General features: G+C 43.0%; 1 protein-coding gene across 3 annotated transcripts in view; it reads left to right on the top strand.

Moving 5' to 3' along the window:
* The window catches only part of PKNOX2 (PBX/knotted 1 homeobox 2), an 82410-nt gene that overhangs the window by 44395 nt on the left and 20968 nt on the right, over window positions 1-17047 (top strand). For all 3 annotated transcript variants that reach the window (XM_027897780.1, XM_027897781.1, XM_027897782.1), the window contains 3 exons: window positions 3915-4066; window positions 4378-4463; window positions 12432-12540. In XM_027897780.1, the coding sequence (XP_027753581.1) occupies window positions 12457-12540 (84 nt within the window). In that variant the 5' untranslated portion in view covers window positions 3915-4066; window positions 4378-4463; window positions 12432-12456. The remainder of the gene's footprint in view (window positions 1-3914; window positions 4067-4377; window positions 4464-12431; window positions 12541-17047) is intronic.

Here is a 17047-nt window from a genome sequence, read left to right as displayed (position 1 = left end):
TAAATATATGCATCCTTGCATCTGTGCATCCTTGCATCCATCCATCCATCCATCCATCCATCATTTCTGACCATAATTGTACACAAATTTTATAAATAGCACCCAAGAATTTGTTTTAAACATGGAAAAAACCTCCACAAATCCAAATGTGAACCTTTACAGGAATTGACATGGCTCAGCACGTAGCAGCTTTTTGCATCCCTACAAATGATGGGAAAATGTGCTTTTCCAGTCCAAAGTTGGCACTGGGATTTCGGGTTTGGGGACCCCTGTAGTATAAGCCCCTCAAAACCTGTGTCAGCCTGAGCTGTGAAAGCCAAGCAGGTCGTCTTTAAGAGCTTTCTCTGCAAAGCCTTTCCTGTTATTCCCCCATCTGAGGATGGATGTAGGCAGCATCGGCAAATCTGAATAACTAATCAGAGTCCTCATTAACCCCCCGCCGAGATGCTCAAACATTCACTTTGCTGTTTGTGAAGCAGAAAAAAAAAAAAAAAAAGGAAGGAAAAAGGGGAAAAAAAACCCTCACAAGCCACCCTGCATTAAAATTGATGTGTTATTAATCCCACTGTTCCAGACCTCATGGGTACTGAATTTTCCTGCGTCTCGCCCGGGGCCAAACAGTGTGGTGCTGCTTCTGTGGGGCACTTTGCCTTTCCATTATTTATCAGCACGGCGTAGCTTTTGTTCCCTGCATCCAGATGTGTTCACATGTGCACATCCTGGCTTGGGGTGTCCAGTACTTCCCTATGAATCCCTTTGGATAATGTGAGTTGCCTAGGGCGGGGCTCCACTGTTGGACTTGTCTCTCCCAGCCATGTTTTGCCTCAAAGCAGCTTTGCCTTTGCAGAATGCAGAAATATTGCACGTGTACAGGCATGTCTCCAATCTTTCACTCTCTCTGAGGAATGGGGGGGGTTTGTGCATCCCCAATTTTAACTCGTGGAAGTTGGGAGGGTGAAATCCCCATACTCCTCCTGGAGCATCCCCAACACCCAGCCCCAGCCCTTCCCCAGAAGTTGGAGGTGCTACAGAAATTGCACTGTGGGGGAAAAAACTCAATACACCGAAGGTTTTTAACACAGTAGTCCTCATCAGAGGTGGCAGCAGGTGTTGCCTAAGTATTTGGAGAGTTGTGATCATCTCTTGGAGCTCCTTAAAGGGTTAACAGAAATTTGAGCTTTGATTTCTGTGTTTATGCTATTTTTCTCACATACAGGGTTTCTTCAGTTATCCCCACGGGTGTGGAGTTTGGGGCCTGTACAGCTTGGGTGGGGTATAAAAATAATTCAGCAAAACCCAGTGGTTTTGGGGTTTTTCACTGCTTGTGGTTTCCACTTAAGTCAGAGGAGCTGGCATTAAATTTATTAAAAGATGATGGTCACAATTAAACAGCATTGACATGGTGGGTTTGGAAGCATCACGGTCTGCTCACATTGGAAGAAGCAAAGTGACATGCTGGGAAAAGCCACCTGGCTTCAAAATTCTAGACTTTTTGCAAAAATCCTGGATTTTGTTTTGCTAAATGACAACTTTACCATCATTCCCTTGCACTTCATTAAATCTTTATTAACAGGCCTGCCCTTGGCTTTTTGCAACCGGGGAACAGGCTGAGGTCCCAGGATACTGGGCTCCCATCCCTGCTGTTGGATGCTATTCAGGTCAAGTAGATCAGGATTTAGGGCATTTGGGGGAGCTGATGACTTGCCAGAAATGGTGTCTCATTTAGGATACCCAGGCAGCTGCTGAATACAACCAGGAGCGCCCGGGACACCGTGTGTCTCACTGGCTTGCATCGCCTGCGGTGGAGCATCTTGGAGGAGGCATCTCCTCCGTTCCCTTTTGCAGCAGGAGGACTTCAAAGGCCTCTGCTAAACTTCAAAGGCTGCCTTTTGAAGTTGCTGAAAGTGTGTGCCAGCTCAAAAAGGCTTCTCTCCCTCTGCAAGGATGTTCGGGGAGATGTCCCTGGTGGGGTTGGCTCTCGGTGCTGTTGGTGATGGGGACAGAAATGGCATCGTTTGTGCAGAAATTGCACAATACTTTGGCCTACATGCATGCAACATCCAAGACATCAGCCCTGCTCACCTCCAAGGATCAAAATCAGTCTACTAGAGCTGTTTTAACACTGACAGAGCATTATTTATCTGCTCTTTTTCTTCCAGTCCTCATGTTTCGTTCACACAGCAAGCCCAGATGACAGAAGTCTTTCCTGTGGGATGGAAAAAAGCCTTTACAGGGATGAAGGAGTGCTGCAAAACATGAGCTTTTTTATCACGATGTCAGGACAAATCCAGTGAAAATCAAGTCCCGGGTTCTCAATAGGTATTTGGTGTCAGCCCATGCATACTCCTTCAGGGCATGAGCCTTGATTCTTTACCACAAATAACCTTAATATCTCACCTGCTGTTTGGGTGGAAGAGTTTTGGACTCAAGCCCTTCTGAGCATTGAGTGTAACGCAGATGAGGTTGCTAAATCTCTTGGTGGGACCTAATGTGGCTGGAGAAATCAGGAGACACCTTGACCTTCTGTCCCTTTCACCGAGTTTTCTGTGTTTGGGGGTTTCTGCTCTGTTTTGCCCTGAAATCACCCAGTTGTTTCCGTATCTCTCCTTGGGCAATGACCCTGCTGATGTCCAGGTTTCCAGGAACGGCACTTCCTATGCAAGCTTCGTCTCTTGGACTCGTGTTCCTGTCTTAGTTGATGGATATAGGCTGTGAGGGCACAAAAATGCCTGTGTTGTTGTTGCAAGGGGTTTGGGATGGAATTAAAACTGGGGTAAACAGTTCTCATGGATCTCCCAGCTGGCCTCACCACACAAGACATGACTCTCTGCTGGTAACACGTAGCAGAGGTGCATCCTTGAGGTGTATCCTGGGGATCCGAGGAGCTCTCTGGAGGTGCTGTGCCTGTTGGTAGTGAGTTGAAGGAGCATCTGAGGAGCTCTCTAGAGGTGGTGTGTAACTAGAGGTGCATATATCAGACACACATTCAAATCAGCAGTTCAGCACATCAAGAGGTACATACCTATATATATTAGACATATATCAACAGCCTGAGAAGCTCTGTAATGGGTTATATATTTCAGGGTAGGTATATCAGATGCATATTGAAGATCTGAGGAGCTCTCTGGAGGGGATGTGTGTCATGCCAGATGTATCAGATGCATAATGGAGATTTGAAGAGCTCTAGCCAGGTGACATATATCAGAGATGTGTCTGTCAGAGGAGGAGGTGAGGAGCTGTACTGGTGAGGAGCTGCCTCGAGATGGTTTGTAGCAGGGTAGATATATCAGCTGTAGTCTGAAGATCAGAGGAACTTGGCAGAGATTATGTGTATCGAGGGACATATATCAGACATATATTGGAGATCTGAGGAGCTCTCTAGCAGGTGATGTATACTGGGGAGATCTCAGGTGATGTTTATCACCTGACATAGAGGTAATATCTGGAGGTGATGTATGTTGAGGGACATTTATTAGATGGGTATTGGAGATCTGAGGGTCATGCTAGGGGTGATGTATATTGAGAGATCTGGTGAATTTTTTCTCTTACTCCTTTTTTTGTGCAGTCAGACACAAACCACCCCTGTGTCAGTGGCTGTGCTGATCCTTGCTCAGTCCATCTTTGTTATTCCACTGAAACTGCTGAGATGGGTCTAGAAATCCCCTCCTCATAAAGGCCAGATTCTTGGTAGTTGCAACATCATCTCTAACATCTGTGTGGACTTTTCCTTATTAAATAGTGGATGTTAATGGCTCTCCCCCAGTTCACTCTGTCTGAGCCCAAGTATAAAAACACTTTTGCACTCAAGCAAAGGTTATAAATTAACAGGGAAATGGCAACAGCCAGTGTGAAATGGAGGCAAGGCCAACAACAGTGTTGTTTCACTGCTTTTTCCCTTTTTTATTCCTTTTCAGACCCGGGTTGTAGCAGTAACCCTCAGTGAGATCTTGCACAGAGGAGTCACCATCCCCCAGGAGTGGAAAAGGACGGGCCAGGACTGTGCTGACCTCCACCTGTTGGGGATAGACCGTCAACAAGCACACCTTCATTTCCTGGACACATCTCGGTTCGACCTCTAAAAATCTCATTTAGTTTTTTCCTTTCTTGGAGATGTTCAAACCCACTGGGGCAAAACCCTGTTCTAGCTTAGACATCAGTCCTGCCTTCAGATTCCCACTTAAGTTTTCCTCGATTCCTCCTGTTTTCCCCCTCATCCTTCAACAAAAATGATTTAGGAGTGGGTTTGCCCACCGTGGCTTTGCTGCCATTGCCAAAAACCCTCTCCTAGTACAGGCCTTCATCCTCTGCTTAATATTTTGCCCTCTTGTTTAATCATTTTTTCACAATATTCAAATATTTCATCCTTTGCTTTCCCAGGTTGTGATTCCTACCCAGAAAATCTAGTTTTCAGGGAGGTGGGAGGACAGTTCCAGGGCAGTGGCTACCCGAGCACCCCACAAACAGTAAGACCTCTTCTCTTGATATTAATTTAGCAATTATACGTATTAATTGTGGATGTAATATATATACTAATTGAGTGGGGTGTGTTGAGTCATGACCTTGTGTGGCTTTATTTGAGGGAATTTCTATTGTTTTCTGGTACACTTAAATTGTATCAACCCTTCCCTAAATGCAGTGAGGGGGGAATTACACTTTTGTACTATTTTTTTAAAGAAATCAGTCTGTGCAGGGAGTCTTGATGTAAAGCTCAAGTGTCAATAGCATGTTGTCAAGAGCCCTACAAGACATAGCCAGCCTGGAGGAAAACACAGATATATTTTTGTGAAAATACTCTGAAATATGGGCTGCTATTACTGCAAAATTTTGGCACAGCCACCAGTAGAATGCGGAGGAATGGTCACCAGCTAAAAATAACTGAAATGCAGAGCTTAAAATAAGATATACATGAAACCAAGAGTCTCACAGTCCTTTGGTCAACACCGATCACTAAAATTAGGGCTTGACAGGGTGACATATGTCACTCTGCTAAAACTGGAGCTGCCTGGCAGGTGACAAAGAAAATAAACCCCAGTTGGCTGCAAATTTCCTCCTATAGGAACAAAGGGAAATCTTTGGTCACTGAAAACAGAGGTGCCACCTTCAGTTCCTGCAAATGCCCTGCAAAAGTGTCTGGTTTCTGCTTAAACTGGTGATATTTAGGATGGGGTTTTTTTCAGGGAAAAGCCCAAAGCCTTCAGTCAGTCTGTGGTGCAGCAGAGCATCTTTTGTTTGAGTATTTTCTTTTGAGTCTTGTCTGCTTTGAAAGCCCCTTTTAATAAAAAGTAGCCAATAAGGGCAGAATTATTTCCCCCAGGCTGCCCTTTCAGCCCTGATTCTTGCCACTGACCTTCCCTTGGCCAAAACGCCCCACATGAGGAAGGAAGAGAAGAATTTTTCCTCAATCTGATTTCACCTCCCATTCTGACTCTGAGGTTGGTTTCACTTTGAAATTAGTTTTCTGATGAGTTTGTGGGGGTTGGGGACACCACAGTGACCACTTTTTTGGGAGGATCCTCCCTGCCTTCTTTCCAATCTGTATTTCAGTGAGAACTGCTTGCATGGAAGGGCTTTGTACCCTGCCCTTTGTTTTGGGCATGTTGGGTTGTTCTCTTTGGTGGAAACTGAGCCTGTGGAGAACATGAGCATGTGACTGTGGAGAACACAAATGTAACCTGGCCTGGCAGTATCTCCAGCAAGAAGACCAAACCAAAAACAGCTCAGCAAATTGTGCCAACAAGGTCTAGGCACCTCCCACTGAAGGCACAGAAAGATGTGATGGTGGATGCCCACCTAATTACCTTCTGGAACACAAGGCTGACATTGCTCTAAGTGGTTAATGATAGAAATCACCTATCCTGATGACTTCTTCTGAGAAACAGCTTGATTCCCCTTGGATTTCTCTACCTTGTGTGTTGTTGGTCCCCCTGTTTCCAGGCACAAAACTATCTCAGCTTTCCTCCTCCTGAAGCCCACATGACCAGGGAGATGCACCTCAGAGGCCAGGCCATATCTTTTGTCACTGTGTTGTGAAGAAACTTGGCATGTCTGTCTTACACCATGAACACTTTCCAGGCCTTTTTTGACCTCAATTTCCTGACTTTGTTGAGTTCAGACCAGGCTGATGTTCTGAGTAAATGGAGAAGACAGTGTTATTAAGCATCATTAAAGGAGTTTGAAACTCCTTGTAACTCCCTAGCTGGCTGGAGCTTGTATAAAATCACTGTGTCACATCTCAAACTTCTCTTTTGTCATCAAGGCTGGAAATATGGCAAAAAATTGCTTTCAAATGGGCAAATGAAAGATGTTTCGATTGAGGTGATTAATCCAGGGGCTCCCATAGTCTTGTCTTAGCCCCCTTGGCTCAGGGACAACTATCTGCAGGTACCAGAAAGCCTGGCATGGCTCAATAAAACCTATATTTTTTGTCTTGTGGTTGGTAGAGCCATTTCTGTTAGTGAATTTTACATTTTAAAAAGAAATTCAGGGAGGAAGGAGACCGGGAGGAGACAGAGAACTTGAAGAAAGGGATGTGAAGCAGAAACTCAGCGAGTCAGGAGCTCTGATTTATCTGCCATATGGGAAAGATGAAAACAGCCGGCTCCAGAGGGATTTCTTTCCCTCTCCCAAAGTGAAAATTTCCAAGCGTGATAGCAGGAATGAGCAAGAAATGAGGCAGATTTAAGGGAGGAGAGGATTTTATTAGGTGTGCTGTGGCATTGCTGGTTTCGAGGCTTTCCCATGGGGTGGGGAAATCTTTGCACACTCCCACCTGTGTTTCTGCAGTTGGGTTGGCTCTGCTGCTTTTAGCCCAGTTCCTGCAAGTCCACCAAAAAGCAGGTTCCTATCTATGTTTACCTGCTGCTACTCATGCAGGTGTTGGGAGATTTGCATTGAAGCCCCTTAGCTTTGATTTTCAAAATAAACACCCCAGAAAGGCATCAATATTGAAGCTACATTTAAAACCATGACAAATGGCAGTGCTGATCACGGGGTGTTTGTGGGCTGCAGCAAGTTACAGAAGGTCCTTGTATGGTTTCTTGTGTCATCTTTGCTAGAATTGAGGACGCACGTCTCTGTTGAGGTTGTGGGTGGGTCCTCCACTGCTGTTGGTCTGATTGGCACTTGTGCTGGTGGAGAAATTGGTTGTTGTGGTTTAGGAATGGTATTCCCTAATTTAGTGCTTTCCCTCCCCACACCAATAGTCTGGAACCTCATGCTGCTCACTCGCTTCTCCTCCCTCCCTTTCCATCCTTGGGCAGCTGGAGAGGAGAACTGGAGGCACAAAAGACAAAGATCACAGGCTGAGATAAGAACAATTTACTGGAAACAGCGATGAGAGAAGAAAATGAACAGTAGCAGCAACAGTATTAGTCACAAAAGTGTACGAAAGAGAGAGTGTGGAGCTTGAATCCACTGCAGCCACACCACCCACACTGCTCCCTCTGGTCAGGACCCCACGGCTCCATCCTCCTTCTCATGGCAGAACCAGGGTGAGATTTAGATTTGGTGCTTGCCTGATGGGAATGGAGGTGCTCAGTTATTCCTTACTCATGGAATTAGTGGGTTGTGGTGAAAAACAAAGAGCACAAGCCAAGGTTGAAAGCATAGGGCAAGATTTGGGACATAAATTATTCACAGGTAATTGTTCACAGAGAAGAGTTGCTGGAAAATTCACGTGCTCATTTTTTACAAGCAAAATTCTTCTTCAAGGCAAACAGAGAATTTTTTTTTGGATAACTTGTGTTCAGCAAGAGGAAGTTTCTGCATTTTTGGGGTTCTTCAGCTATGCTTCACTTCAAAGCTTTTTGATTTGCCCTATGAAAAAATTCACAGTTTGCTCTTTTGGGAACTTTTCTTGGGCCAAGGGCTGGGTTGCACAAAATGCAAGTATTTTCAGGTTACTTTGAAGAAGATTCTTTGATGTTTCCCTGTGCCAGTTTGTTTTGGAAGGTGCTTTAATAGTCTTTCCCTATAAAAATAACACTTTAAAATGTATGTAGGTATCTCAGCTCTCCACTTAAAAAAAGAGGGAAGTTGTTTAATGCTGCTGTTCAAGGTACATTAACCTTGTCTACTAAAGCTCTGACTGGCTCTTGCAGGTTTTATTCTCATGTTTATGTTGCAGAGATATCCCTGGAGCCTTTTAGGGATGGGTATCTTTGGAGAGGAGAGAAATATTTAGCAGTAATTGTTGTTCTCATCGGAAATTCACTGTAGCAGCTCCTTCCTTTCTATGGAGTTGGAGTTGGGAGGAGGATTGGGAAATATTAAATGTATAAGTGCAAAGAGCAAATAAACACCTGCAAATATGAAATAAATAAATAAAATTTAAAAATTAAATACCTAGGTGAAAATGTTAAATAAATAAATACTCCCTTCCCCTGTGCCCAGGGGCCATCCAGGGACATTCCAAACCAGTGCTCAGCAAGAGTTTTTTTGTGTCAGACAATGGTCAAGAATGGGTTCTGTCTTTGAAAAATTGGATTATTCCCCAGTTTTAACCATTTAATAGTAGATTATATTTATCTTAATCGCCAGTTAATAGTGATTTATTTTTAATGAGCTCAGGGTGGTATAAGGGACTTTCTCAAACAGCTTGTGAAAACCAGAACCCGTGTTCATCCATTAGGGTATTGTGGTAAAAACAAGCAAAAAGGGTGAAGATTGGTGAATAGAAATAAGATGTTCAAGAGCGAGAGGGTAGCTCTTAATTCACTTTATGGCCAATCAAGAGTTGGCATCACCCACTGAGAGTGAACCTGTCCTGGCTGCTCTGAGCAAGATGTATCATCCTCTGGAGGACCTTCTCCCTCCCTGCTCTGCTGTATTTCTTCATTTTAACTCAGCTGAATGCATAAATCATAAACTTCAGCCTGCTCAGGCCCTCTGTGAAGATGGTGACATAAAAAACTGCGGAGGGAGCGTGACTGACACGACATCATTGCAAATCCCACAGCAGCCCCTCTTCAAAAAAATCCCCTTTGGAAAAGGTAGTCTTCCCTTAATGCAGAAAAATGCCTTCCATGGCTGGAAAAACCCATCCTCAAGTATCTCTAATAATGTTGAAGCTTCAGGTAGAGAAGAAGAAAAGCCTGAAAAGTTGTTTTTCTGATTTCTCACAGTGTACCCTCTGCTATCAATTGCACGTGTTGCTGCAGGGCAGAAACTGCTGAATGAGCTAGAAAAAATTATCCCCATTTTCCAATTGGCTTGGAAACAAGACTTGTGCTTTGCAAATCGAATATTAACATTTTTCTTTGAAAATGGTGATGAGGAGTCCATAAATGAGATTTTAAATTTTTTTTTGCATTCAGGCCTACTTCTAATATGGTTTTATGGCTGTTTTATTAATCAAGGAGATCATATTCACCTGGGAGGTGGTGGGTGACTGACAATACTTTGATTTTTAAAATGTTTTAAGGCATCAGTGACCACATGCAAAAAAACCTGGACTTCTCAACTTAGTCTTTAATTATTTTTACTCGAAAAAGGATGTAATATATTGTTGTCAAAAAAAAAAAAAATCAGCCTATAAATCTGAGACTCTTTTAGGTAGGCACAAGCTCTTTAGGAAATACATTTCCAACATAATGGCAACATTTCAGTGATAGCTGAAATAATTTTATTTCATAAGGAAATTTAGGATGCTTTGATCTACAAGTCGTTGCCAAAACGTAAAGTACTGCCGGGTCCGGAAATGAAAGAACCTTTATGAGTTTTATTGCTCACCTTTCCGTTCCTCTGTGCAAATGCCCCAAGAGTTGGCTGCAATTCCTGCCCTCCTCGATCCCCAGACCCCCAGAATTCCCTCTTCACCCAAGATTTGAGGATTGCTGTGAGCTGAGTGGGAAGGATTTGGCAGGGGTTTGGTGATGCTCTGCTCCTTTCGACATCGGAGTGCCTGTGGTCAGCTGAATTGATTTAAGAGGTGGAAGTGGGGGGAAAAAAAAAAGAAAAAAAGAGGGGATTAGTGCAAAAAATAAAAAATAGAAAAATAAGAAATTAATGCATAAAGTAGCAGCTTTTGGCCCTCCTTTGTGTTGGTTGCTGATAAATCTGATGGCTTTGCACTGTTATCCTGAGATTCCTGGCCAGGGGCTCCCAGGTGAAACACCTGTCTGGCTTTTCCCTCAGGCATCAGTTGCTTCCCCGGATATTTAGGGAGCCCAAGTGCATTTCCCACCCCCCACCTCCCACCCCCAAGATAAATATACTGCTGTTGGCAACAGCTGTCTCTCACTTTCATCCTATTTTTATTTTTCACGTTTGGCTACGAGTCCTATTCTCCAACGAGATCAACACCCATAAACCTCAATGAATGGCCTGATTTCAGCAGCTTGGATGTTTTTCAGCAATTAAATTGGGCTCCGGACTGCCACCTTCTGGGAATCTGCTCACCCAAAAACTCACACCCCACAATGAATCGCCTCGTGCTGGTTGTGGGCTCACTCCTGGCAGGAGCAAGAGATGCCAAGCAGGGCGTTTTTCCCAAAATAGCAGTCTTTTTTTTTTTTTTTTTTTTTAGCTTCCCACCCAGATGGTCAGACCATCACAATGCTAAATTCTGCTTTTCCCCAGCTGCAGCTATTTCTAGTGGGGAGGTTTTCCCCTCGGTGTTACCCCCCCCGAGGATGCAGATATTCACGTGCCTGCAGCTGTGAGTGAGTTTTGACATTGGACACCAACGATTTAAGCAGCGAGTTCACTCATAAGCAGATGATTTTGCCTCCTGCTATTTTGCTGTTGGGGGAAAAAAGATGAAAAGCAACATTTTAATCCCATAAATGCAGGATCCTTCTCACTGCAAAGATCTGTGCCGTGCAAGAACCCTGATCCACCTTCACAATGCACAGGATTTTGGGTGTGATCTCTCGATTTGTGGGTTATCCATATCGTGCAAAGTAAAAAAAAGAATAACCTCTTTTATTCATGCAAAATAAATATGAGTGGTTGATGCTCATACCATGAATACAGCACTTGGCTTTCTGTGTGGATATGGTGCATTTGTGAACCTGGTGCCTGGTGGTTCCTGTAAAGCTTGAAGCCTCAAGGAGAAGACCAGAATATTGTGACTCTTCCCCCCAAAAAACGTGGACCTCATGGAGAAGACCAGATTATTGTGAATCTTTCACAAAGATTACGGAATGTGCATCAGTTTTGGCTGAGCTCATCACTGTCCCTGTCCCTCTGCCTTGCACTTTTCCAAATGTCATCATTTCACTGACACTTTATTTTTTGGTTATATCCCCTCACAGTATCAGAGATCTTTACCCATCTTTTTGCATTTCTTCATGGGATGACACCATGGCTCTTCTCCAGATGAGAAGCCAGTGGTGAAGCACTGATGGGCACGATGCAGGGGTGAACCCCTTGAGATGTGTCATCTCTTACAAAAATGAGGCTTTGCAGAAAGAAATGTACTTTTGGAGCATCTGGGAAGATTTTGCTGGGTGTTTTTATGAGCTGACCCAAAACAAAGCTCAGAGCCGCGGAGGGGACAGGACAGGGTTTTTTTTTTTAAGGATTTAAGCAAGATTATTGGCTTTTCTGGTAAAGCAACCACACAGCTGCAGTGAAATAATGGGAGAGGAGTTATTTTGGGGCCAAGAGTTGCTTTTGGGTCACATCTGCCACCAGGATTATCCTTGGGGACTTCTCCCAGGCCAGTGCTCCTCTTTAAATTTGTCCCTTCCTGGTGCCCCTCTTTTTTCCCCATCTCCTTTGGTCATGAAGATACAAATACAATAGTCTGATTTCCCCCAAGATAACTCTGCATTCTTAGAAAGCAGCAACTTCCAGAGAGGTTGATGGCAGCATGAGGGTTGCCTCCTTGGTTTATGGCATCAAAATCCAGGTTTGCTTCCTGGTTCAGATCAGGCAAGAGTTTCCGCATTTCTTTGCGTTCAAATCACCCTGGGGTTTGTCACCTCAACATAGGAGTCAACTGAGCTGGACAGCACAACATGGGAATCAGCTCCACATCAGACACTCAATGTCCCTTCTGGAGTAAGCAGGCAGTGGTGGCGAGACACAATCTTGAGGGGATTCAGTGTCTAATTTCAGAAAGGAGTTAAAACTGCAAAGGGGATGGAAATCCCTATTTGGGCACTGTGGTTAGGCATGAAGGGTGGAAAGAAGATGCCCTGGGTGAACCAGGGCTCATAGGGGGAAAATATAATGAGATTCACCAGTGGCAGCCATCATCTCCTCCTTTGCCTGACTGCTGTCCAGGGGAGATCTCCGTGACAGTGACCTGGTCATCAGGTGAGTTTGGGTTTCTCCCAGGGACCATGTGATGGAGTGCTGTGCTGGGGTGCTCGTGCCAGAAACATCACCTCTCCTTGCTGTCTTTTTTTCCCCTCTTTATATGATTTTTTGCTGGGGGGGTTGGAAGATCCCTCTTAAGGCAGCAGCTCCTTTCCTGCCCGCAGGTTCTCGATGTGAGTCCCACCCAGGATGCACCATGTCTCCCCAGCACCGGCTTTGACGATGATGGCCACCCAGACAGTGCCTCCTCCTCCCTATCAAGACACCCCACAGGTGAGTGTCCTCCAGCACCCACGGGCTCCTACAGACCCTTGGGGACCCCCAGCTCCTGCACTGATTACCCTGCCTTCCTAAATAATGGCCATTACAAAATCTTTCACCCCAGAACGTTCACGTCAGAGCGTGGCAAAATTAAACCCCCTCTTGACACAGTCTCTGAGGTTGATGGGTTTTGGGTCAAACTGTGCTTTTTTCCCCTTTCAGTCTTATTTTGGGGTCATTGGGTCTTCTTGGAAAACTGACACGGTGGCACGTTTGCAACCAGCAGGTTAATCATCTGGAGAGACTAAATGTTTGACTAAACTAGGATGGGTTTAGCTATAGAACTGAATCTTTGATTTATTTCAATGGCATTTTTTAATAACCTGTGGCAGGGGAGAAAAAAGATTTCATTTCCAATGGTGCTCTAAGGGGTCGAATAACTTTTGCAAGCATCGTTATGGAGTTATTATAAGAAGAGGAGTTTGTCTAAGAGAAACTCTACTGGAGCACCCCAGTGGGCTGGAACTGGGAGGTCGAGTTTGGATTTCAGAGATGGTCCTGTGCCTTGCAGCCCATCCTAAGATTTTTTAGGGGCAAATTTATGTCATATTTCTGCTTTCCCAGCTACAGTGACCTAACAGGGATGATCCACTGAGCACTGAGCCAGCTCCGTTTTCAAAGTAGCGTTTTTTTTTCTTGTTGTTCATACAGAAGATTTTGAGTTTCTCCCCATTTGCTACTTCTTCCGGTTGCAAAAGCAGAAAAATCTCCCCTCCCAGGAAAATAAACAAAACAACAACAACAGCCCCCCTACCCCCCAAACCCTGAGCCTGTTCTCTGCAAGCTAAAATAAATAAATCGACTTTTACAATCCCCCCTGAAACCACCCGGGTCTCCTTCCTGCTCGTTTCCTTCGGTGGGAAAAGGTCACTTCTCACAAACGACACCTCGGTGGGGTTTTTATGGCTCCTCCAACTTCTGTGTCATCATTTACTCGCTTCGCTGCTTTGCTCCAAGGAGGGCTTTTTTTTTTTCCCAATTTTTTTTTCCCTTTCTCGCTTACACAGCGGGAGCTGCTGCGCCGTTTTAGTCCTAATGGGCAATTTAAGGGATTTTTAAAATAGCCAACATTTTCTGGAGCATCCTACAGTGACATCCCCGTCCACCTTCTCCCTCCCAGCCTCTCAGCTGCCCCTTGTTTTAATACATTGAATTTGGGGACCCTCAGGAGCATCGTTGACCAAATCCTTCTTTTTTTTAAGTGGGTTTGGAGGAAAAGCTGCGGCCAAGAGTTGACTCCCTTGACTCATCTGTGGCTGCTGTGAACTTGTCACCTAAAAAATCTGGGATTTCTAGGGGCTAGAAAAGCAAATTGCACAAGTTTCTTCTCCCCCGAGATGGGGAGGAGATGGGGAGGACTGGTGAAAAATTAAAAAAATTATCAATTATTAGAGCTACAATGAGCTCCTCATCAAGGGAAACAGTGAGAGGAGTGCTAAAAAATGGGATTTGGGGAGCTTTCATATTTTACAGCAGAAGCTGTGCAAGCTGTTACCCTCACTGTCAGAAATGTGCAGAAATGGAGCAGAAATTAGGGGAAAAGCAGCCTTTGGGAGGAAAAAAATGTGGTTTATTAACCACCTGAATCTATTAAAGGGGTGTAACATGGAGCATCTTTTATACAGAGCACAGGCACGCTCCTCGAGCACTCTACCTATTGAAAATTAAGGAGTCTGCATAAAAATCCTTGTGTTTTCCGTAATAAATTAAAACTAAAAAGCTAAAGAAGGGTCTTCAGCCATTAGCAAAGGTAGCAAAAAGTGGTTGTTTTAAAAATAGGTATTTTCAGCACTGAAAGTGATGAAAGAAGCTTTGCCCTATCAAAGAAATGCTTCTTAGGTGCTTATAACAGGGATAAAAAGGAGGGGGAGGAGAGGAACTTATTTATTTTTTTATGTATTAAAAAAATATATTTAAGAAGAAAGTTTATTAAAAATCGGGTGGAGGTGTTAATTATTCATAAATTCCAGCACAGAAAGAGGTAATAAGCCTCTTGTCTCCCCCTCCACAAAGGTGGTTAGGGACAAAAAGGCCAAAAAAATGAATGAATAAATAAATAAATTTATTAAAAAAAAAAAAATTGGATGGAGAAGTTGATTTTTCATAATTTTCAGCCCAAAAAGTGATAAAAGCAGCTTTACTTTCCACCCCCAAGTGCTTTTTAGGTGGTTATAACCACGACAAAAATGGAGAACTGTGAACATCGTTCTACGTTTTTGAATCATAAAAATAGTTTTGAAAAAGCCCTGTGGTAAAAACGGGGGGGGTGGGGGAGATGAAGATTTTTCCAGTGTGAGCCACAAAACCCCTCCAGTTGCTGGTGTCCTCAGCAGGTTTTTGGGCTCAGAACTGCTGTTTTCAGCATGTGTGACGGTGATGGAGGGATTTCCCAGCGAGATGTTGAGAAATAGGGTAAATATTGCTGATTTAGGGGACTTGCTACCTGAACTTGATGTCTTTGGACATGCTCTTCACAAAAAAAAAGTCTAAAGAAGAGGGATTACGGCATTTAAACCTGCAGGAAGCCCTCCCAGAGCTAACTCTGGCAGAGGATTTCTTTCCAAAAGAAGCAAAAACCCCAGAAATATTATGCCTGAACCCCCAAAATGTAATCCCCAGCCCCAGAAATATCATAGCCAAGCCCCAGAAATGTAATGTTCAAACCCAAAAATATCATTTGCAGCTTGAGCAGCACCTCAGAAATACCAGCTTTACCTAGGAGCCTTGCAAAAACACAGGGATTTTTAAAATGTGTTTCTTTACTATTTATTTCCTATTTTCTAAATCTCATTTTAAATCTTTTTCTGATTTTTTCCTAATCTTTAAAAAATTTTTACCTTTTTACATGTTCTACATTTTAAATATATTTTAAAGAACATTTTTAATGCAATTTTAGAACTTCTGTAGTGTTTTAACATCTTTTAATGTGCTTTCTACGTTTTAAAACATTTGAGGCTTTAATGTATCTGTAAACATATTGTTTGCATTTTCCCATATTTTAAATACATTTTTATCATAATTTTGAAATATGTTTTCATTTTTATTTATTTGAATGGATTTTTTACATTTTAAAACTTTACTTCTGCCAACATGTTTGTAAACATATTTTGAACATGTTTTTACATTTTTATATATTTTTACATTTTTAAACATATTTTAACATATTTAAACATATTTTAATGTATTTTTCACAGTTTACATAATTATTTTGATTATATACATTATTTTTTATCTTTCTTTTACTCCTTTTCTACATTTTTAACCATGTATTTTGTACTTTTTTTTTCTTCTTTTTTGTTTACCTTTTTCCCTCCCTGCAACTCTTTTTGAACATTTTCCAGGGGAAAAAACCACCCTCAAACCTGCATTTTTTTCAGTGCCTACAACTTTCCTACCCAAATATCTCCCCTTATTTCCCCATTTTCCCACTGCCAGGAACCTGCTCCCTTTTCCCACCTTTCCCATCCCCAACTGCTCCCCCTAAAGCCATTTTTGGCTCAATTTTTGCCTTCCTCCCTATCCACCTGCAAATCCCTCCATCCCAGCATCATCTCACCTCTTTTTCCATGGACTTGAAATTATTTTTTCTTATTTTTTTATTCTTTTCTTTAGTCCAAGGTGAGGTAATGGCTTTGAGGTAAAAGCCCCACAGGAGGTTTTTTTTTAGGGTAAGAGCTCAATTAGTTGCAGACTCGGCTGGAAATATTCAACTTGGCAAGGTATTGGAGCAGGATGCAAAAAGGGCTTTGGAATCCTAGTAAATGAGTGTGATGGGGGGGGGGGGAAGGGGAAAAGATTATAGGAAAAGCCATTATTTTTGCCCCACAGAACTGTAATTCTCCAGGGAGATAATAGGGAAAAAAAAGGGGGAAAAGAGGAGGAGGTTGGGAAGATATTCAGTGGCTGGAGCATCCCAAAATCTGCTGGCATTTTGGTTTTAGCTGGAAAATGAGCGGGGGTGGGGAGGGAGAAGGCAAACCAAACTGCTGGGGTTGGAAGGTGAAGCGAAGGCCAAATTTCACTCATTTCTTTAGCACCAGGGAAGGGAAGAAGGCCAGAAATCAAACCAGGTGCTCAGTTGGGAGAGTTGGAAATTAAATAGTGCTGGGTGAATTTACAGGTGCTGGAGCCAAACTCTGGAGTTATGAACAATAAAGGGGATTGGGAAAAAAAAGAAAAGTGAGGAAAAAAGCGACAGCAAAAGGTCAGGCAGGAGATATTAAAGGCAAATATTTTAAAAGCAAAAGGTGTCATGGTTTTGGTCCAGCTTAGGTTTACAAAGCTTTATATATATAAATAATAATGAATTACACAATGATTTATGCATATGAGCATTTTGATATTTAATGATGACAAATAAATCTAGAGGCATATCAGAGAAATAAATAAATAATACCTATAAGCACATTTCTATATAAATAAACACAGAAATAAATATGTTAGTGTGTCAGACAAATAA

The sequence above is a fragment of the Empidonax traillii genome, unplaced genomic scaffold (assembly GCF_003031625.1).
Source record: "Empidonax traillii isolate 1590-97213 ecotype Southwest subspecies unplaced genomic scaffold, ASM303162v1 scaffold561:size787514, whole genome shotgun sequence".
NCBI lineage: Eukaryota > Metazoa > Chordata > Aves > Passeriformes > Tyrannidae > Empidonax > Empidonax traillii.
Note: the sequence above shows the minus strand (reverse complement) of the source record. Positions and strands in the feature narration are given on the sequence as shown.